The following is a 22,248-nucleotide window of genomic DNA, read 5'->3' as shown; positions in this document are numbered from 1 at the left end:
GGATAGAAACTTGAAACGTCAAAAAACGCAGTAGGCAAGACAAAGTTTGCCGGGTACAGCTAGTAACATATACAAAAAAATATACTCAGTATTGACACCCGACATTCGAAAAATATACTTTTTTTGCATCGCCTCAGAAAATATAAAAATGTTCCATCGAGCGAAACGAAAGTTTTTACTGTTTGAAGATTTTCCTCTTTTTTTCATAGAAGGTCATATATGGCAAAATTGTCATGGGATGTTTCATTGGCTCTTCAAAACATAAACAAATATTGATAAGTTTCACAAACACCATTCCAAACAACTTCTCTGAAAATTTGACAACATTTCATTGAAACGATCGCTAATTACAATGGTTTGAAAATATAAAATTTGATAAACTATATTGAAAAGTAACTTCATAGAATATTATTTCAATTTCACATGTTAATCATTCCTCGCAATGAATTATGTATTTTGTAACTCATCTTAAACTTAGATTATAAATCACATTTTTTTCGATACTGTTACCAAACTCAATACGTGATTTTAACATGTTAATTATAGACAAAGCGATAGTATGCATATCCTCAATGGAATTGAAATCAAAGCATAAAATTGTTGTTACTGATGATCATTCAAATGAAATATTTCCAAATTCACGGAAAACACGATAGTAGCCAGACGTATAAAAGCTGGCTAGGAAAACGATTAGCATTTAGGTTTACTTTAAAAGCTTCAATATCTTGAACATAATTCCAACGATTTACAAAGCTTCCTAGGAATACCAAAACCTTGGGCTGTGCATTCACTTTAACTCTCGTTTCACCATGAAACGTTTTCAAATTCACTGACAAGATAACATATAACGTGCTTAAAAACAAAAAAAACGGGTGCCAAACTCTTAGAAAGATTATGTAATCAACGCACACGTACGGCGTGCCACATTTTTATTTGTATGCGAATAGCAGCAGTGGCACATGGTCGCTATTTTTTCCACGGTCAAGTTCGCAGATTGTGAACAATCCTTAGTACCCACTTACGTAATTTATTTTTGGTCCGTTGCTGTCAGATTGGTGTAACAGGCTAAATAAAATGCAATTAACACGAAAAAAACACGGTTAGGAATATTATTGGGTACTGGACTGGACAAAATTTAATGGTTTTCTTTGGTACATCGAGGTCTTGAAATTAGTCAAGTGGTAAAGGCATTCCTGGGGGTTTTAAGAATATTCTAGGGGGTTTCAAGGGGTTTCAAATGCGTTCCAGGGGTTTCAGGGGCGTCCCTGATGTTCAAGAAGTTTCAGGGACACCCCAGGACTTTTCATGGGATTTCAGGGGTATTCCAGGGCGTTTCAGGAACGATACAGAGTGTTTCAGGTATTTTCAAGGAGTTTCAGAAGTGTTCAGGGAGTTTCAAGGGCGTTACAGAAGGTGTTAGGGGTGCTCCGGGGTTTTTCAAGAAGATCCAGGGCGTTTCAGGGACGATACAGAATGTTTCAGGTATTTTCAAGGAGTTTCAGGAGTGTTCAGGGAGTTTCAAGGGCGTTACAGAGGGTTTTAGGGGTTCTCCAGGTTTTTCAAGGAGTTTCAGGGTGATTTCAGGGGATTTCAGCGATGTTCCAGGGGATTCAAGATTGCTTTGGGCGTTTCAAGGGCGTCACGTGGAGCTTTAGGGGCGTTTCAGAGCGCTTCAGAAGTGTTTCAGGGGTTTAAAGGCGTTACAAGGGGTTTTGGGAGTATTCCAAGGGCTTTTATGGGAATTCATGAGCGTTCAAGGGGTTGCGGGGGCGTTTCAGGGGTTTTCAAGGAGTTTCAGGGGCCTTCCTATGGGTCTGAGGAGTGTTCTAGGGCTGTTCCAGGGCGTTTCAGGTATCTGTAGGAGTTTCAGGGTTTCAAAGGTTTTCAAGGGGTTTCATGGCCGTTCCAGGGGATTTAAGCGGCGTTACAGGAGTTCAAGGGTATTCCTTGGCGTTTGCTGGGCGTTTCAGAGCGTTTCAGGAGTGTTTCCAGGGGTTGAAAGGAGCGTTCCGGGGTTTTAGGGGTCGTGCATAAACCACGTAGACTTTTGGAGGGGGCTCTGATAAAAGTCCATACATTTTTTTAAATTTTTGTATGGACGAAAGTTTACGGAGAGGGGATGGGGTGTCTGAGATGGCCAAAGTTTAGTCTACGAGGTTTATTAACAGCCCCTAGTTGAGCACCAGAGGCGTTCCAAGGGGGTTTAAAGGCGTTACAAGAGATGTTAGAAGTAACGAGTCTGGAATAACAAAGAGAAGAAACGTCAAAATTGGAACAGCCGATTTGCTGTCATCCCCATAGTTCCAATCGAGCAGGAGACCTGTCAAAACGACCAGGATTCGCCACTTTGGTATACTCGAGACACTTTAGTTAGAAGTATTCCAAAAGTTTTTTTTTTAATGAGAATTCAAGAGCGTTCAAGAGGAATCAGAGGCGTTCCATGGGGCTTTCAAGGAGTTTAAAGATCGTTCCATGGGTTTTCAAGGGGTTTCATGGCCGTTCCAGGAGGTTGAGTGACATTACAGGGGGCTTCAGGGGTGTTCCTGGGGGTTTCAGGGGCGTGTCATGGGATATCAGGAGCGTTCTGTGATTTCAGGGGCATTCCAGGGGATTTAAATGAGTTTCAAGGGGTTCATGGGTGTTTCTGGGATTTTCAAGGGGTGTCAGAAGCGTAGCAGGAGGTTTCAGCGACGTCCCAGGCGATTCAGGGATGTTGTAGTGGGTTTCAAGGATGTTCCAGAGGTTTTCAAAGGATATTTGGGGAGCTCCAGAGGCTTAGCAGTGGGCTCTAGTGTTGTTCCAGTTATTTCATTGGCACGCCAAGGGTTTCAGGGGTGTTCCAGGATGTTTTAGGTGTGTTCCAGGGGTACTAGAGTGCGTTTCAAAGGCGTTGCATGGGTTTCTGAGATGTTTCAGGGGTTTTGTACAGGAATTAGGGGTATTTCAGGGGCGTGGGTGGGTTGGGTGTTTGAGTGTGGTTTTTTTTATGGAAATTCATAAGCGTTCAAGGGGTTGCGGGGGCGTTTCAGAGGGTTTCGAGGAGTTTCAGGGGCTTCCTAGTGGTCTGAGGGGTGTTTTAGGGCTGTTCCTGGGCGTGTCAGGTATCTATAGGAGTTTCTGGGCCGTTTCAAAGGTTTTCAAGGGGTTTTATGGCCGTTCCAGGAGATTTAAACGGCGTTACAGGGGCTTCAGGTGTACGCCTGGGGGTTTTCGGGGTGCTTCAGAGCGTTTCAGGACTGTTTCTAGGGGTTGAAAGAAGCGTTCCGGGGTTTTAGGGGTCGTTCATAAACCACGTAGATTTTTTGAGGGGGGTCTGACCAAAGTCTACATTCCATACCAATTTTTTTTTGTATGGACGAAAGTCTACAGAGAGCGGTGTCTGGTGTCTGAGATGGCCAAAATTTAGTCTACGAGGTTTATGAACAGCCCCTAATTGAGCGCCAGAGGCGTTCCAAGGGGGTTTAAAGGCGTTACAAGTGGTTTTAGAAGTATTCCAAGGGTTATTTTTTTATGGGAATTCAAGAGCGTTCAAGGGGTCGCAGGAGCGTTCCATGGGGCTTTCAAAGAGTATAAGAATCGTTCCAAGGGTTTTCAAGGGGTTTCATGGCCGTACCAGGAGGTTTAAGTGACATTACATGTGGCTTTAGGGGTGTTCCTGGGGGTTTCAGGGGCGTTTCAGGGGATATCAGGAGCGTTCTGTGGTTTCAGAGGCGTTCCAGGGGTTTTCAAAGGGTTTCAAGGGGTTCATGGGCGTTTCAAGGGGTGCCAGAAGCGTAGCAGGAGGTTTCAGCGACGTCCCAGGCAATTCAGGGATGTTGTAGTCTGTTTCAAGGATGTTGCAGAGGTTTTCAAAGGATATTTGGGGAGCTCCAGAGGCTTAGCAGTGGGCTCTAGTGTTGTTCCAGTTATTTCATTGGCTTCTTCTACTTCTTTTTGGCTCTACATCCCCACTGGGACTTGGCCTGCCTCGCTTAAACTTAGTGTTCTTTGAGCACTTCCACAGTTATTAATTGAAGGGCTTCCTTTGCCTGCCATTGCATGAATTTGTATATTGTGAGGCAAGGACAATGATACACTATGCCCAGGGAGTCGCGAAAAGTTTCCCGACTAGAACGGGAATCGAACCCGCCGTCTCCGGATTGGCGATTCACAGCCTTAACCACTAGGCTAAAGGTGCCATTAGCAGGGGCGTACAATTTCGTTTCAATGATACACTTTCATGCAGCATTTGAATGAGTCACTTCAACCGTTTCATACATTTTTCTAATCACTCGATTCGTTTTAAAAACTTTTCCGCTCATCGTAGCACTCGGCAGTCTCCCACCCGGTCGCATTGCTTGTGCTTCACCCGTCAGCGCATTAGTGTCTCACTGGTGCGCGCTAGTCTCTCAATGGTTATAGGCGCCGATTAATTGGATTTAAGCGGTCGAATTTGTTATCCTCTTTCATAAAACATAATTATCATTCTATTGGCGTGCACCACTATTGAAAAATGCGGTTTAAATAGTGTTTTTAGCATGTTGAAGTATTTCAATGACTCATAAATGAAACGAAAATCCAAGTGTATCATTCCATGTTTCATACACACTTGTTTCTGTTGCAGCAGCGAACGAGTGTATAGGGGACTGCATGAAATTATCTCCTTCTTTTTCACTCCTACAGAAATTTTGTAAACAACAAGGCCAAGAAACGTCAAAATCCCATACAAAATCAAAACAGTGCGGTGCCCTATTGCTGGGTGAGAGATGAAGCATCACAGCAGTCCGTTCGTATGGGAAACGATTTGCTACGTCCGTCGTACCTCATGTTTTCCTTTCGAAATTGCACGACCCTGGATGACAAATATTTGTCCAAACAAGCCCAACAAATGACCAACATCATGAATCATGGCAACCTTTGATAAATGTCGGACTACAATGACAAATATATTTGCCCGTCTAATGGGGTCTTAACTGGAGACCCCTAATTTCCCCTTATTTCATCGGCATTTCAGGGGTTTCAGGGGTGTTCCAGGACGTTTCAAGTGTATTCCAGGGTTACTAGAGTGCGTTTCAGGGATTTCTGAGATTTTCCAGGGGTTTTATAAAGGAATTGGGGGTATTTCAGGAGCGTTCAGGGGAGAGATTTAGGGGTGTTTCAGGGGTGTTCTAGGGGATTTCAGAGCTTTCAGGGATGTTCCTGGTGATAACCAATCGATCAACTTTTCAGTGCAAACCGATATTTTGTTCTTCAGATTTGTGCTCTTGAAACTTCTAGGTTGCTAGGTTGACATATTTGTAATTGATCCATACAAAATTCAATTACCAGTGTTATTCGTTCAACAATAAGTGAGAATTGGTCAACATAAGGATGAGCTAGCTACCCAAGGTTATCCTACACATTTAGTCCACACCTTTAAAACTCGCCAATTATTGCACACTCCATGCTTTTCTTATGAAGTGTGCAACGATTGGCGAGTTTTTATGTTGTGCAACAACTGGCGATTTACCCTACTTAGGAAACTTGAAGCACACTGTAGTTTACGTCATAAAAACCCCACTGCGTTACTAAAACTGATCAGAAATACAAACCTCCGCTTTCCCGACGCCAAAGTCCAACCGGATCGGATCCTGGAACATACCGGCGCTGAACACGATGCCGTCCACCACGGTGTTGCAGAGGAACGACGCGATCATCACCAGCCAGCCCCAGCCTCCGTCGGGGGGAACGATCACCGATGTCGTCGGCGGTTCTTCCTTCATCAGCTGCAGTTTGTTGTTTGTGTTACCATTTTGAACCTTCTTGGTGCCATTTTCTGCGTCCGGTTTCGTGCTCATCTCGATTGTGTTTTGTGGTGGCATATCTCTGCAAACATTAAGAGCGAATAGAGCGGAAAAGAAAACGGTTTTAGTGAAACGCGTGTCATCGCGTAGGAGAATGTGGGGAATTTCGTGATTTCGTGTCGACTTGTTAAATAATGTTGTCATTATGAAACCAATTCAAGGACAAAATATTCCTAAATAAATACACAGTTTATATACTCCTTCATACGAATACAACCATAAGAACAAGAATTATAATAGTTATTATCTTTTTAGGATATCTAATAATTTCTTACTTTTTTCTAAATTGCTCGATAGGAATTAATTCAGTTTTCTACTCATATTTTGTTCTTTGAATGACACACTTTATTATAATCTAGTTTTTATTCCATTTGTGACGAACCAGCACAATTGTGCTGTTGAGCAATAACAGGTTTGCTTTTTTTTATCTGTTTTGTCTTTGTTTTATGTAATGTGAACTGTTTTAATATTATTTATACTTGATAGTATGCAAACAAACTTTTGTTTACGTCGCATGCGAGATTTGCCACAACAAGTTGAAAAGTTCCCATTTGATAAATGATAAAAATTTGTTGAATTTCTGTTGTTATTCTTTACTACCCAAGTATGATGTGTCGTAAATTCCTAACTTTTTCTATTGATCAAATATCAAACTGTGCCTTGGGATATCAAGCTTCCGAGTATTTTTATCATACCTAATCACCGCAAAGAGTGATTCAAGATATAACCGGTTGACCGGATTATCATTTTCCCCCAAATGTGTTAATTCAATTACAATGTTTAGTAAACGAAATATATTTCCGATGAATTCGGCGTAGGCGTGGGATGACACTGACGAATGGTATTTTGCACATACAATTAGCACATGGCCAATTCCAGGAACCTGCTAATTGAGGGGAGGCTTTTTTTTGCTTTCATTGGATTTCGATTCAACCAAGAATTGCAACTCATGGCACACCTCTTGAAATTGTTTGGTGTTGTAAAATGCGGAATAGTGATAAGTCGAAAACCTCACAAATCAGATTCGTAAGTTTTGTTTGTCCTATCCTTTTAAATGCTCAACAAATACATTTGAAAATTAATTTTATGTATTTTATGAGCAAGGTGGATCTGTATACATTGCTGTCAAGGACAAAGCCAATTGGGTTCTTCAGCGAATAGGGTATCAGTACCCTTCGTCATCCTATATCCTAAAATTAGAGAAAAGCCCGTTTTTATTTCGTATAACACTACAGCTTTGTTCTTGATAATTTTTGTTTTGATAAACAATCAATAACGAAGTTTTTATTTCCGTGGAAAATACAAACTTCAAATGCATTTAATAAATTTTTCTGTAGGGCATCATGAACACATTAGATTTAGATTTGTTTTCCGGTTTTATTAATCTGGATAACTTTAAAGAATTTATTGAAAGTTTGATATTTGGTATCTTTTGTTAAACTTCCTATACCTATTGCATCATTCAATGAATCAACGCACTTTTTGGAAAATTTTCCCTGGAGCCAATCACCAGAAACTGTTCCCAAGCTTAATCTATCGAAGCATCTCGTAAACAACGAACTTGTTTGAAAACATCCACATCGTATGCTCTCTCCATTCAGAAACTCTTAACTGCAGCAGCGCTGGCAGTAGTTCAGCGGACCACGTGTGAACAATATTTACAAAGTAAGATCCCACTCAATCGCTCCTTTCGTCTTCAAAGCGTGTAAGTCACGTCGCTCAAAAATTATAAATCCACAACCCTATAGATAACGGAACTCCGATGAGCCTTGATTGAGCAGGACTTTCCACTGCTGCTGGAACCTGTCGCGAGTTGGTTGAGTCTCGAGGAGAATGATGACGCCCATCGGCCCCAGCCACACACTGCTGAGCTGAGAGACAACAACGACGACGTCTGTTATTCGACGAGTCATTACCTAATCGCACCCAGTAGGTCGACGATCTGCGTAAGAAAACGAGCCCCTCATCAAATAAGTAAATACTGACTGGCTGGCTGGTTGCCGCAGAGTCAGGCCAGCCACTTGACGTCATAGGCTGCCGGTGTCGACGCAGTACAAAACGGCGTGAAAGGTTTTTGCGACGATTGGACATGCTTATGTGCACCATAATCATGTTGCCCTTGTTGGTCATTAGTTTTATTTGGAACGAAAGTTCTGATTTTTTTATTGGATGGCAAATACGTAAATAGGAATAAATGTATCGATTGGAAACCAGAAATAATTATAAAAGCATCCATTGTGGAAATGATAGATACGCACTACAATGTTACACCCGATATTTTTTACGCGGTTCATATTTTTGCAATAACTTTGTTAATTTTAATCCTGTTGACTGGATTTTTCGTACACAGATAGTACTGATCGCGTCTCCATTTGTGCAACTTGCACGTGAATTGGGTGAACATTGACTGACTTATAGAAAATAAAGGACCCGTGCAAACAAAAAAATTGGGTGTAGTTTAAAGATAAAACCATCTACCAGGGCTGCACGTGATCGATTGGTAGACGGTCAACGAAACAATGTGCAACTTGAGGAGCACCGATTTTTTAACTTCAGCTTAATCAAAGTGCACTGCCTTCACTCCGGAAGGACTAATGATGCCTAGGACGCATCCCAAGTGTGTCGGCAGCGCCGGTTTTTGGTTGTACAGGAGCTACATTCATGTAAATCGAACTCAAAGGCAGAAAATGACTCGTGGCCAATCAAAAACCTGCGCTGTCGACACTTCTTTGTGACTTATGTGCTACTTCTACGCGCAGTTCAAACGCGAATACGACCACTGCCCAAGTACCCAAGTCACAATGCCAAGATCATCATAGGAGAGCTAAGAGGTCCTTGCCGAAGAAGAAGGGGTAGAGGTGAGGGCTTTTACAGCAGATGCTATTCTGAAAGTGAAAAACCTAGATGAGGTCACCGAACCGGAAGAGCTCGTCACGGCACTGCGGCTACAATGCGACGTGCAGGTGGCCACCGCAGCCGTTCGGCTCCGGAAGGGGCCGGCCAGAGACACAGGTCGCCTTGGTTCAGTTACCTGTGGCGGACATAAAAAAGTCCTTTAAAGTATGGAGAATCCAGCTAGCCTGGTCATCTGACCTTCCACGAGCCACTGGAGGTTTTTTCCAGGTGGAACCAGGACACAAGTCATTGGACTGCAAAGGCCCTGACAGGAGCAAACTGTGTTGGAGATTCGGCGCTGAATGCCAACAGGCTGCACGAGTCCACCCATTTGTCTGATTTGTACCGAGAAATCCATGAACAACAGGTCCCCAACGGGTGGTCCAAGATGGCCTTCAAGAAAACCGCAGTAAACAAATCACAGTGCAGGTAACACAGCTGGATCTGAACTACTGTGACGCAGCTCAGCAACTGCTTTGTCAAGCGGTTTCTGAGTGGGGGTCGGATATCATCATCATAGCGGACCCATACCGAGTACCCACTGGCAACGGCAATTGGGTCGCGGATTGGTCCTGTAAAATGGCGGCGATATGGACGACGGGTAAATACTCCGCCCAGGAGTCGGTGTCTACTACCTATGAGGGTTTGGTGGTTGCCAAAGTAAACTGGTCTTCTTCTGTAGCTGTTATGCGACTCTGCGGTGACCGATCGAGAAGTTCACGCAGATGCTGGACTGTATGACGACCGCGCTAACAGGGCAAAGGCTGGTGGTAACAGCGGGTGACTTCAATGCCTGGGCCGTAGAATGAGGAAGCCGTTGTACGAACCAGCGGGATCAGATTCTGCTAGAGACACTAGCCATACTAGATGTCGACCTGGCTAATGTCGATACCAAGAGTACCTTTAGTCGGAACGGTGCGGAGTCGATTATTGACGTTACTTTTTGTAGTCTTGACCTTACAAGTAGTTCGAACTGGAGAGTAGACGATAGCTATACTCACAGCGGTCACCTGGCAGTTCGCTACAGTATCGACTACAACAACTACAGGCAGCAGGTAGAGGAAGTGGCGGCTAGGCCAAGGCCAAGTCCTCGCAGGTAGAAGACTTCGACGGGCGGGAGGCGCTCCGCCGTGAGCGAAACTTACTTGCCTTGGCCTAGGCGAGTCCACCCTAGAAATGAGAGCCATCGGCTTACTGGTGGACCGACGCGATTGCGGACCTGCGCCGCACCTGCCTACGGGATAGGCGGCCGATTCAGCGAGCATGAACTGAGGAAGAGCGAAACGAACGGCGGATGGTGTTCGCCGCTGCAAAGGCGCGCTGAAGACCGAGATAAGGACAAGCAAAAGGCCTGATTCGAAGGTCTCTGCCAGAGTGAAAATGCAAATCCGTGGGGTGACGCCTACAGGATCGTGACGAGAGGTGTAATGTGCTCCTACAGAGCAATCTCCAGAGATGTTGGAGGAGATCATCCGGGTTTTTTTTCCGCGTCATGATCCTAGTTCTTGGCCTTCTTTCGTAGGATAGTCGGGGACTGGGACTGGCGATAATGAGAGGGTTCCCGATGTGGAACTTGTGGGGATGGCAAAGTGCCTTACCTTAGGTAAGGTCCCAGGTTCGGACGGAGTTCTGAACCTGGTCTTAAAAGAAGCTATTGGAGAAGCTCTCAAGATGTTCAGATCTGCTACAGAAATGCCTGGACGAGGGAGTCTTCCCAGAAGTATGGAAAAGGCAGAACCTGATTCTAAGCGCAAGCTTCAGGCTACTGTCGCTACGTCCATACTAAGGTAAAACGGCCCAGCTTGGTGCACGGCACTACCGTGGTAAGCTGGAACGTACTTATAGGCTAATGTACCTGACGGTTGCGAGCGCGTATCGTACCGCGTCACACGATGCACTCTGCGTCATCACTGGAATGGTGCCCATCAGTATCCCTACCATAGAAGACAAAGAGTGTTCCAAAATGCGCGGCACCAGAGGCATACTTAGGACTGCCAGATTGACCTCCATGGAAAAATGGCATCGTTCGTGGGACAGTTCCATCTAATGAAGGTGGACTCACAGGTATATCCCGAGGGTAGATAGTTGGGATAACATGCACCATGGGGAAGTAACATTCCACCTGGCTCAGATCCTTTCAGACCGTGGTTACTTTCGACAGTATCTACATCGTTTCGGTCATGCGCTTTCTCCCGAATGTCCGGTTTGTGTAGGTTTAGTGGAAATTGCGGAATACGTTTTGTTCGTGTGCCCGCGTTTTTGCACAATGCGTGACCGCATGCTTGCTACTTGTGAGGAGGACACAACTCTAGAGAATGTGTACGGATGCGTTTGGCTGGAATGCCGTTTCAACGACGAATTTGGGCCGTAGGTAAAGTTCAACACCCTCCAGCAGACTAATAAAATCGGTATACGATTAACCGATTTCGCAGTCTCCAATGGCCATAAGTAGTCCATTTTCACAATACAGACCTCTTATTATAGAGATCATCAAGTTCTACCAGAGCTCAAAGCATCTAGCAACGGCTTTGTGCCGGGAGCCTCACCGAAGATCACCCTCGCACCCAATTTAACATATACAGGACGCTAATAAAGCCGGTAGTCCTCTACGGCCGTGAGACTTGGACTATGCTCGAGGAGGGCTTGCAAGCTCATAGAGTGTTCGACCGACGAGTGCTAAGAACTATCTTTGGCGGCGAGCAGAAGAACGCTGTATGGTGGTGAAGAATGAACCACGAGCTCTCTGCGCTCTACGGCGAAACCAACATCCAGAAGGTTGCTGTGTTCGCAAGAAATCTGGATGGTCCAAGACGACATGGACAGCGACGACGTCGACAGCGGACAAGGTGAGCTGACCAGGTTGAGAGTGATTTGGCGAGTTTAGGACGTTCTCGAGGTTGGAGGGAAGCAGCAGAGAACCGAAAGTCATAGAACATTAATTACTTAACGGTATGATCAGTCATTTCAGACCACATCCCTCCTCCTTGTAACGCTTTTTGTAAGAAAATTCAAAACTGTTTGTATAAATCGAAACGCTACGCTGGACTCCCCACCTCCCCTTGATGCGTTATGTAATTTGTGAACGATGCCAAATGTGTGGTGTAGAATTGTGAACTGAATCTTATGTATGTAAAGATGTTGAACTATTCAGTTAAATGTTATGAACGTGTACACAAATTTATTTTTTTCAAAACTAGTTCTCATATAAAATTTGTCATGTATTCTATGGGTTCCACAATTGCGCTACCGCACAAAACACATTCTGATGAACAAGCAATATGTTTATACCAAATCGCGAAAAAAAGAACATCGTGTAGACGTAGCATAATATAATTTGCTGCTTGTTATACTGAATGGCCGTTTTTACGATTTGGGCAGTGTACAGTATGCAGTGTGCTGCTGGCTGCGTGGCTTGATCGCGCCGGCCCGCGGGGGCTCCACCGAGAGTGTATGGCATTCGCCCGCCATACCATACCGCGTCGCGTCGCGTCCGTCAGCCATGTGGTCCAGCAGCAACATGCCGACATGCGAATTTCCAACCGGAATGACCATAACACGCACACATGCGGCTCAGCTCGCGAACCGAGCTGAGCCAAGTAGCTAGCAGCTAGCTGTAGCTCTTCATTCACATTGACCTTGACTTTCAGTCGTCGTGATCGTTCGGTATGGCGGGCGGACGGTCTGGAGGGTAGATATCACCACGATCGACTGCGCCTCCACCACAGCCGGTAAAATACCTTCTAACCGTCAGACGTCGCCGTCGTCTGCAAAAAAGTGTACTTGAGTTATAGGTGGCTAGAGTGGCATAAGTTCGTGGTTTCCAGCTTGAACTTGTAACAATTAAGCACAAAAAAGCGATCAAAAATAGGAGGATCTTGACTGCTTTTTTGGTTTTTTTTATTCATCTACTAATCGGGATTCTCACTTTCTACCTGATCTTATCTAAACTGGTAGTAAAGTTTAAAAAAATGTAAGAATTGCAATTGACGTTAACTATGTATGATCCTAGTGGGTGTGTTTCAAACATATGTTTAAGTGATCACAAATACCTAATATAGCTATGCCTTTTGTAATAACTTACCGGATTGCATCATACACGTTCGAATAATCAAGTTGCAATCGCATGTACTCATCAATTGGGAACTGGGGGTTCAATGATATTTGAAAAATAATCAAGAGTGTCTAATCAATCTGTAGATAATTTAAAAGAAACATATTTCGTTTGAAACAGATGTTCATGGCTAGTTTCCACTTCGTACTTAAAAAGATAGGACAAGTAAAGCTCAACTAATGATTCCGCTTCAAAATTGCCTGAGTGGTTAGCAGATGGCAAGTAAGGAAGAGCTCAGCTTGTCGAGAGTGGGATCAGAGTTGATGTACACGTGCTGTAGCCCTATGTACGGGAGCCATATTGCAGGCAAGCTCCCAGGAGCACAGTACATTTTGAGACTGAAAGTTGTGCGCCTCATTTTCCGCCTGTCACATTTATGTACACATGAGCTATGGGAAACTCTGAGTGGGATTCGATCCCAGGTTCTTGGCGTGGCAGTCACGAGCTGGCAGTTGTCGAAATTACTTAGCTTAGCGTTAAAAAACACGTTAATAAAAACAAAAGGGGACCGGGAAGGAAATTTGCTGACAGTGACAGACAAAACAATGGTGGCAGCCAGGTGGAAGGAGCACTTCGAAAATTTGTTGAATGTATCAGCGAAGGAGCACCCAGGAACAGGATTAACATAATGGATGACAGTCAAGCAGTGGAACCACCAACACTGGATGAGGTTAAAAAGGCCCTTAAGGAGCTGAAAACCAATATACGGGAACGGGAATATAACTTGCAGACTCACCATCTGTTCATTGATTTTAAAGCAGCGTACGATTCAGTGAAAAGAAAAGAACTTTGGCAGATAATGTCAGAACATGGTTTTCCTGCGAAACTAATTAGACTGATACGCGCAACGCTGGATGAATCAAAATCCCCAAGCAACACACATGTTATAATAGAGTTACGACAGCGCAAGTTTTGGTTGTATAGAAGTTTATTTTACGTAATTCTAACATTGTGTTGAAATAACGTAAAATAAACTTCTATACAACCAAAACTTGCGCTGTCGTAACTTTTATATAACATGTGTGTTGCTTGGGTCAAGTATTCGGATCGTGGACGAAGTGTCTACGTCGTTTGTGACCTTGGATGGATTGAAGCAGGGGGATGCTCTTTCAAATTTATTGTTCAACATTGCACTCGAAGGAGCGATTAGGAGGTCAGGCGTGCAGAGGAATGGCTCTATCATCACACGATCACACATGCTCCTCGGTTTTGCGGACGATATTGATCTCATCGGCATCGATCGTAGGGCAGTGGAGGAAGCTCCTCTGCCACCAGTGTGGCTCTATTACTACTAATAGAGCCACACTGGTGGCAAGTGTATCGGTTTATATAAATCTGATGATGGCTGAAGAAGAGTAAGCCGAAACGTTATAAATCGAGGCTTAAGTGTGTAGCAATCACCGAAAAACATCAATAATCAACAAATATATTTTATGAATTTAATTGATAAACATCACCAAACCATAATTGTATGAATCTGGTAGTAAAGTATCAGGATCGATCCAGGATCATGAAAATTATTCATATTTAATCATAGCTTCATGATTATCTTCATCTTCTTTATGGCTCTACGTTCCCACTGGAACTTGGCCGGCTTCTCTTCAACTTAGTGCTCTTTGGAGCACTACCACAGTTATTAATTGAAGGGCTATCTTTGCCTGCCATTGCATGAATTTGTATATTTTGAGGCACAATGATACACTATGCCCATGCCCAGGGAGTCGAGATCGTGGATCGCTGTCTCCGGATTGGCGATCCATAGTCTTAACCACTAGGCTAATTGGAGACCCCTGGAGACGGGAGACTGGAGCTTCAGGAATATATTTTTCATTTTAGGTCGTCGAAAGCCAAAACAATAACGGATGCATAGCGTTATGGTGTATATTTATAACATGAAATCATAAAAATATCGGAAAGTCATGGGTCATATTCATGATTTTGGCAAAGGATTTTTTCTCGTGTTCCTTTGCCAATCGTTTTAATAGTTTCTAAAGCGTTTTTCCCAACCCAGCCTGTTTGGGTCATATTGATCCCAACATCATACTAAATAGTGTTAAATATGTTAGCAATTCTTTTGTTTTTTTTTCATTATTTTTCTCAGCAACTTCTCCGGCAATTCCTTTGGGAATTCTTTCAGTTATAACTATTGTTATTCATTCAGCAATGACTTTGGGAAATTCCTCACAAATTCCTTTGGAAATATTTTCGGCGATTCCTTTTGCATTTTTATCGGGGTTTTCCTCTGTACTTTAATTAATTCATAGTATTTTTTTTTTGAAATTCCTTCAGAAATCCTTTTGATGATTTTTCCAATAATTCAATAATAAATTTCTCAGGAAGTTTTTTCGGGAATTTCTACGAGAATTTCTTCGAAATTTTCCTTGCAATTCTATTTGCAATTTCATTTTTAAACTTCTTCGGATATTTCTTTGGATATTGCAATTCTTTTGAGAGTTCTTTCAGTCCAATTTATAATTTCTGAATTTTCAAATTTTCTTAGAAATTTGCGAAGAAATGCTCGAAGAAATCCACAAATAAAGTGCCGAAAGAATTCTCAAAGCAATCATGAAAAGAATTCTTAAAGTATTGATGGCCCATGGGATTTCCAGGAAAATGGCCGAAAAGGCTTCATATGAAATTTTCTAAGGAGAATTAAAAGGTATTTTCTAAACAAATTGCCGAAGAAATTGCCAAAGGAAGAGCTGAACGCCGAAATTATTCACAAAGGGATCGCCAAAGAAATTCTCGATGAGATGGCCAAAGAAATTCCCTAGAAATTTTCGGGTTTCAGGGGACTTCAGGGAGTTTCAGGTATATTTCTATGGTTTCGGAGGTTTCATGGGCGTTCCAGGGGATTTCAGGGGCGTTTCAGAGGTGTTCCTAGGGGTTCCAGAGAGCTTGAGGGGCGTGTAAGGGCCTCACAAGAGATTTTAAGGGGTTTCCAGGGGCGTTACAGTGGGTTTAAAAGTGTTTTAGGGGTTCTGAGAGTGGCTTCTAGGACTTCCAGATGCGTTACAAAAGGTTACAGTAGAGTTTCGGGAAGTTGCAAGATGTTCAATGGGCGTTTCCTCCCTCTGTTTCTCTGGAACCCTCCCAAACTTTCTGAAACTTCCCTGAAATGGCTGTAAACTTCCTGAAACAAATCGAAACCCACCTAAAGAGCTCTGAAGCCTCCTGATACTCCCAGAAACCACAAGAATCTTTGTCCTTCTAAGCCCTCCTCATTCCTCAAACTCTAGGACAGACTCATCTCATCCCCACGAGCAAAACCTGTACTGGCAAACTAAGCTCCTTAATTTAAAGCATATAGCTGTCAAGATATTGAAAGTTTACGACCTTACGAGCCCTTCATATGCTCCACAGTGATAGGCTGCAGATAAGTCTACGGTTCGGTACCTTGTCAATCGCCCCCACCATCGATTACGATTAGGAACAGTAGTGGTATGCATCCTTCATTCACATCAGCGACAGGGTCGGGCTAAGCTCCGTTAACCAGGACATCTAAAAGTCTTGTATTGCGTTTCGGTGAGGTTGACGATTTCATCCGGACATCCCTTGTGTCTCAGAGTGACCCACAGACTTTCGTGGTTCAGACTATCGAAAACTGTTTCCTTCTTTCTTTATCGAAATGCAGGTGCTACAAATTTGAAATCACCACTACCCCAACACTAAAGATGTTTGTCAGTGCCTAGCAATCATTTCGTTGGTTCCTTGTGTAGGTACAATCGTTTTTGTGATACTGGAGTAATAACAATGGGCGGCCTCGTAGATCTTCGCAAAGCCTCTCTGGACTACTTTGGGGATGTGTTGTCTTTTCAGATTTATTTGTTTATTTACCTTTAATAGGTTCCAACGACATATTTGTATCAGAATGCTACACGTTTTAGAGGCCATTCTTATCCTGCATTGGATTTATCTGGTTATCTCGTTCTTTCTGAAATGCTTGGAACGCATTGTCGATTATCACATCTGGGTAATTCTCGCTGAGATCGGCCCACTATTTACACCTTGTCTTCAAAAATGTTTAAGGTGGCGATTTTCTGAAAGTCCTCGCAAAAAAGGAAAATGCATTTGTTATAACTCGAAAGTTTCGGGTTGAGTACTGTTCCTTTGAATTCCACTAAGAATTTGCATCCTTTGACAGATACGTATACGTAAAAAAATTTAAAATCGGTGGTTGCCATCATGGTGAAAAAATGTTTTGGTATAAAAATTCAAGATGGCGGCTAAAATCAATATGGCCGATTCAACTATTTATTATTCTAAATCGTAGCTCTATCTTTCCTCTTTTCAACAACAGTTCATTTTGAGGTGGTTTTTGGAGAATCTTTTGAGTTTTAACGGTTGAAATGAGCCACCATTTGACCGAAATCGAGGGGTTTGCAAAATATATTGTGGCTCTAACTAACGGGGGGTCCATCAATTGGTGTAATCAAATGCATTTTTCTTATTTTTTTTAGCGAGGACTTCAGAAAATCGCCACCTTAAACATTTTTGAAGACAATGTGTAAATAGTGGGCCGGTCTCAGCGAGAATTACCCATCTGTGATGTTCGTCTGGCTAACATGCCTATTCATGTGAACTCACATGCCTTCCAATTTGGGATGTCCACAGTGACTTTTTTACACAAAGGTGTATACGTTTTCAAGAAAGCACTCGCTCAAACGTAGTTTTTGCTTGGGTGATTTCTTGAATTTTGAGGATGCTTTCGATGACGTGCCTTTCAATGTCATATTGAAAGTCGCATGACGTCACAAGCTTCCTTCAATGAGCTATAGGCTCACTTTACGCTTATGCGTTTCGCAGTGTCCTTTTCAGGGCACTGATTAAACCCGCTGTGGTATGGGCTATGAGCTCTCGTTGCGCTTATGCGTTCATTCCCTCTTCTAGGGTACCCCTTCCTATTTCATCTCCTTTCCCTTACCTTATTCCCATCCCTTGTCCCATTCTCGCTCAGGTAAATGATGAAATAGCCTTATATATTTACTAGGTTTAATCACCGCATGACTTTATCATAATTAATTTTAATTGGCTTTTTTTCGGTGATACGAATACTACTCGAAGTAAGAGGGAGTAAGGAAAGTAATGAAAGAATACGGTGGATAGATACGCAAGCGAGCGATAAGAGAAAATGAACAGAAATTGAAATTTCAATTTCTGTTAAATTTCTCTTATCGCTCGCTTGCGTATCTATCCACCGTATTCTTTCATTACTTTCCTTACTCCCTCTTACTTCGAGTAGTATTCGTATCACCGAAAAAAAGCCAATTAAAATTAATTATGATAATAGGCTTATATGTATGGCGATGGCACAAATGCCCCAAGTGGAAGATAACGTGCCTCTGGAGCCGGTCTTCTGATACCTGCATTAAGGTATGCCATCGTTGAAGGGGCAGCAGGGACGAAAGTCCTGGGGCCTGACGCCCCCCCCCCCCTCCCCCCCCCTCCCCCGCTTGACAGTCAGCCGCGTAGTCGCCGGCTAAGAATAGGACTACCAACCTCAATTCAAGGTGCCAAGCGACCCGTGCTGAGGAATGAGTGATCGAGGGGGTGAAAAAGATGCTCGATCCTTGACGGAGCCTTTGGGGTACCTGGGCACACCCCCACAGTAAGCTGTCCCTTACCGCGTTAATGCAGGGCTCTGGCGTGGTGGGCATTCTTTCCCGTGCTACTCGTGGGACTCGTGGGGTGGGGTCAACCCCTTCGCAAGAAGCGGGTTGATGAGATCTCCGACAAGGAGAAGTGAGGAGATAGGCGGTGGGAGTTGCGTACGCAGCTCAAGCGTAGGTGCTACAGTCCACTTCCCGGCCAGCCAGCCGGTGGAGGTTATTGACAGAGCGTGGTTGTTGAGGGCCGTCAACCGAGAATCCAAAGGACAGTCCGCAATAGAGGTGGCTGAGCAGCAGCTTGGCAAAATCATCGACTTTGCGTCCACTAAGTCGAACATAAGCAAGGATTTGAAAACGGCCTTGCTTCGACTTAGGGCGTCGATCGACGATGCCAAGCAGGAGCACGCGGCACTCGCGTTGCTGACTGCTGCAGCAGCGGAGCCTGCAATTGAGAAAGTGCCGAAGTTTACCCAAACGGAGGCCTTCTCCTTCGCAGGAAGTCCGAATAAGGCGGAAGCGACTGCTCGCGACAAACGGGGCAAGCAATTGCAGAAGCGGGCGAGGCAACCGTCAGGCGAGGAGCTGTCTGGCAGTGCCCGCAAGGCCAGGCGAATCATTACCCCGAAAGTCGGTAATAATGCCGGAAGGTCGGACCCCAGCCAGGGTTCCCGGAAAGCTGGGAAGGGTTGGCCTGAAAAGGCTGGCCCGTCCTGGAACGATGGGAACATGGGGTTGCGACCGCTGGTGGGCCCTCAACAGCCACAGATACTTTCACATAACCTCAGGAGTCCCGCAAGGTTCCATCCTGGGTCCGGTGTTATGGAATGTCATGAACGACGAGGTGGCGCGTGGACTCGGAGAGTGGCTAGTCCAGATGCAGTACAAGAGGTGGTCCAGGGGTTCGGAGTCGGCTTCGTAGGTCATACCGGTGCCCTGCGGTCGAGATCGACCCTTACAGCGATTAAGTGGCCACGGAGAGGAAGTCCCGGTAGCGGTGCTGTCGTGGCGTCGGTCTACTGGGTTGGATCCGAGCCCGCGGTTGGAAAGGGATCCCCGGCAAGGGTCGGGGTAGGTGGAGACCCTGCTGTCAGCAACCTTCTGGTGCAGCTGATAGGGCCTGAAGGGTAGTGATACCCTTGCCTTCAGCAGGTCAGATCGGGTTGCACGTGGGCATCAGTTCTTGATGTCTGCAAAGCAGTTGGGCGCGGGCGGGGTTGACCCTGCCCGCCTTCAGAGGACAAAGGGAGTGGCGAGGACCACTCGGGAAACTGGCTAAGCGCCAGCATGTTACCGTGATGGACTCTCCAGAGCGAGTCATCGATGTTCGTTGCTGCTAGGCTACGCAGCTAACCTTGAGGGTGCGATGTGCACTAGCCCCTCTCTGAAGCCTTCTTGTTGGTTCCGGAGAGACGTAGGGTTTGACGACCATAGGAATGGTTTAGTGGGTACGATGAGAGAGTAGTCCTGGCTTTTACTTTTGTTGTAGAAGACGGCCTCAGACCTACATTATTTTACTTGTAATTGTAAAAAATGTAAATCGTAGTTTCTAAGTACTCATTTAAATGGGTCCATGTAAAACTATCAAAAGTAATGTTTAATTGCGCTACATTTCCATGAACCCAGGAAATGGTATTTTGTTTCACTTTCATTTCAGAGAGCGAGCAAAGGCGCTTAAGCCTAGGCACAAGGGCCAGGACACGGATTAAATACCTGTGTTCCATCCCAGGAAAACCAAGGACCCAGGACCAAGGGGTGACATTAACCTTCTTAGCATCGTCACCTCCACCGATTTTCTCGTATATTGCTTTCTATAAAACTGAGCGGTTGGTACGAGATGTCCCCACTCATTAGTTATATGGTAAAATCAAAAACGCTGCACAGTAGGCCTGGCCGCTTTAATGCTTGTAATGTATTTCTGATGCACTACAAACATTAATAATGACAAGAAAAATGATAGAAGTAGTCGATTCTATCATTTTCCAGGATTCTTTCAATGAATGGCTGTGTATGTGTAGACTAGACTAGACTAGACTAGAAGACGGCCTCAGACCTACACTACCCTAACCTTCCTGTGAGGGTGTCTGTTGAGCAGATTATCCCCCTATGGTTTAGAAGGAAAAAAAAATGCCATCGTTACGCATCTTAATACTTATACCGTTTTGATCTTCAGTAACCCAAACCAACCGGGGAAAACTGGTGGAGAGTCAATTAACGCTGCCCACCACATGTGTCTGTGCTGCCGGTTTTTTTTCTACTTGCATGCAGAGAACATGAAAAACTTCGCGGGGTGTCTAAAGCTGAATAATATACATACCTACACCCGAAGAAGAGGTCTGAACGTACGTATTGATGATATGCGCTCCTGAGACGGGCGGCGGCCACACGCTCAAACCGGTACTAGATTAAATTCTTTTTATTTAGTTCAAGATTTGCTGCACTGCACTACTGGCACTCGTTCGGTGATGGCAATATTTGATAAGTTGGGTTTAGCATTGAGCATTGATTTGAGTAAACAACACTCGTCTAGACTGTGCGTGTTGAGTTCAACTACTCTTTAAACGTATAGTTCAATTAGGGTTTGCTATTGCGATGGAAGTTGGAATTGATAGGAAGGAGAATTTAACGAACAGTGTGCTTATGTGTTAGCTAAACAACCTTATGTCCCTGTAACTGAACGCTAAGTAACTATTCGAAATTTGGTATTGTAATCAACAATTGTGTGCATTTTTTTCTCTTGAAATGCTTTCCTTTTGCGATGAAGGAAAATACAGAAAAACGTCAAAAGCATTTCCAAATAGTTCTAGTAGCGCATCGTATAAGATTTGGAAGAAAACATTTCTTTTTCTCTTTAAAGAGGTGATCTCAAACATTTGCTCGGTAGTGTGGCTGTACAATCTTGGCGGTTCCTCACAAATATTCGCAGACACGAGTTGAATGTTTACCGTCAAAATTAAATAAACACATACAGTTTTTGAAAGATAGGCATCCCGCAGAGAGAACGAGGCTTTTTTCCTTTATCAACAACGCCAACAGACTGCTGATAGAACTGATAAGATTAGAAAGAACATCATGTGCCGGACGCTGATGAAATGCGGTGAGGTGTGAGTGAAAAAAAAAGGCGCCAGTCGTTTTGCAGATAATGCTTGAGAATTTTATTACGTATATTTTTTTCTCTGCATAAATAATAAGAAAGTTAACAGCATTCTTAAGACTAAACACTCTTTGATTAAGCATTCTAAAATACTGACATTGGCGTAGCTTCCTTTTTTCTTACTCACTCTCCTAAACAAGCACGAGAAAGAGCGGGATGCAAGAGGGGGCCTTTGCCCCCTGTTTCATCCTTCTCTTACTCGTGTTTGTTTAGGAGAGTGAGTGAGAAAAAAGAAAAAAAGCCAGCTACGCCAATGAATACTGACGAATGCGAAAGGATCCAAAGTGCACCATCATAAAAAAAACTCCACGCGTGAGAGGCGTTCCCGTCATTCACGCTTTCATGGACGTTATGGACAGTCTCTTCCTTCCATCTATCCAATATCATCAACAACGCGCCAAAAAGGTGCTTTCAATACGACGCAAGGCGGCGAACGCGCATTTTCTGGCATCGTTCATACCTACGTTCGCGAAAATCGTGTTCCGGTCAATCAAGTGCCACCATACAAACTTTATTAGCGCACAAGAGAGCACGGACATTCGTTTCACTTCCAGGCTGCTGCTGCTGCTGCTGCATACATCCTTGGATGATCGTACAAGTAAAGAAGTCCACCTGTCCACTTATTGACTGGTTCTGGTAGAACTTCCGACAACCTTGGCA

The 22,248-nt window shown here is 44.1% G+C and overlaps 1 protein-coding gene across 1 annotated transcript in view; it reads right to left on the bottom strand.

Moving 5' to 3' along the window:
* Positions 1–22,248, bottom strand: part of LOC109427261 (monocarboxylate transporter 5) — a 49,237-nt gene that overhangs the window by 13,493 nt on the left and 13,496 nt on the right. Inside the window, exon 2 of the mRNA XM_019702793.3 lies at positions 5,571–5,844. Coding sequence (XP_019558338.3) covers positions 5,571–5,840 — 270 coding nt within the window. The 5' untranslated portion in view covers positions 5,841–5,844. The remainder of the gene's footprint in view (positions 1–5,570; positions 5,845–22,248) is intronic.

This window comes from Aedes albopictus, chromosome 3 (genome assembly GCF_035046485.1).
Source record: "Aedes albopictus strain Foshan chromosome 3, AalbF5, whole genome shotgun sequence".
In the NCBI taxonomy this organism is placed as follows: Eukaryota; Metazoa; Arthropoda; class Insecta; order Diptera; family Culicidae; genus Aedes; species Aedes albopictus.
This window is presented reverse-complemented; position numbering and strand designations above follow the sequence as displayed.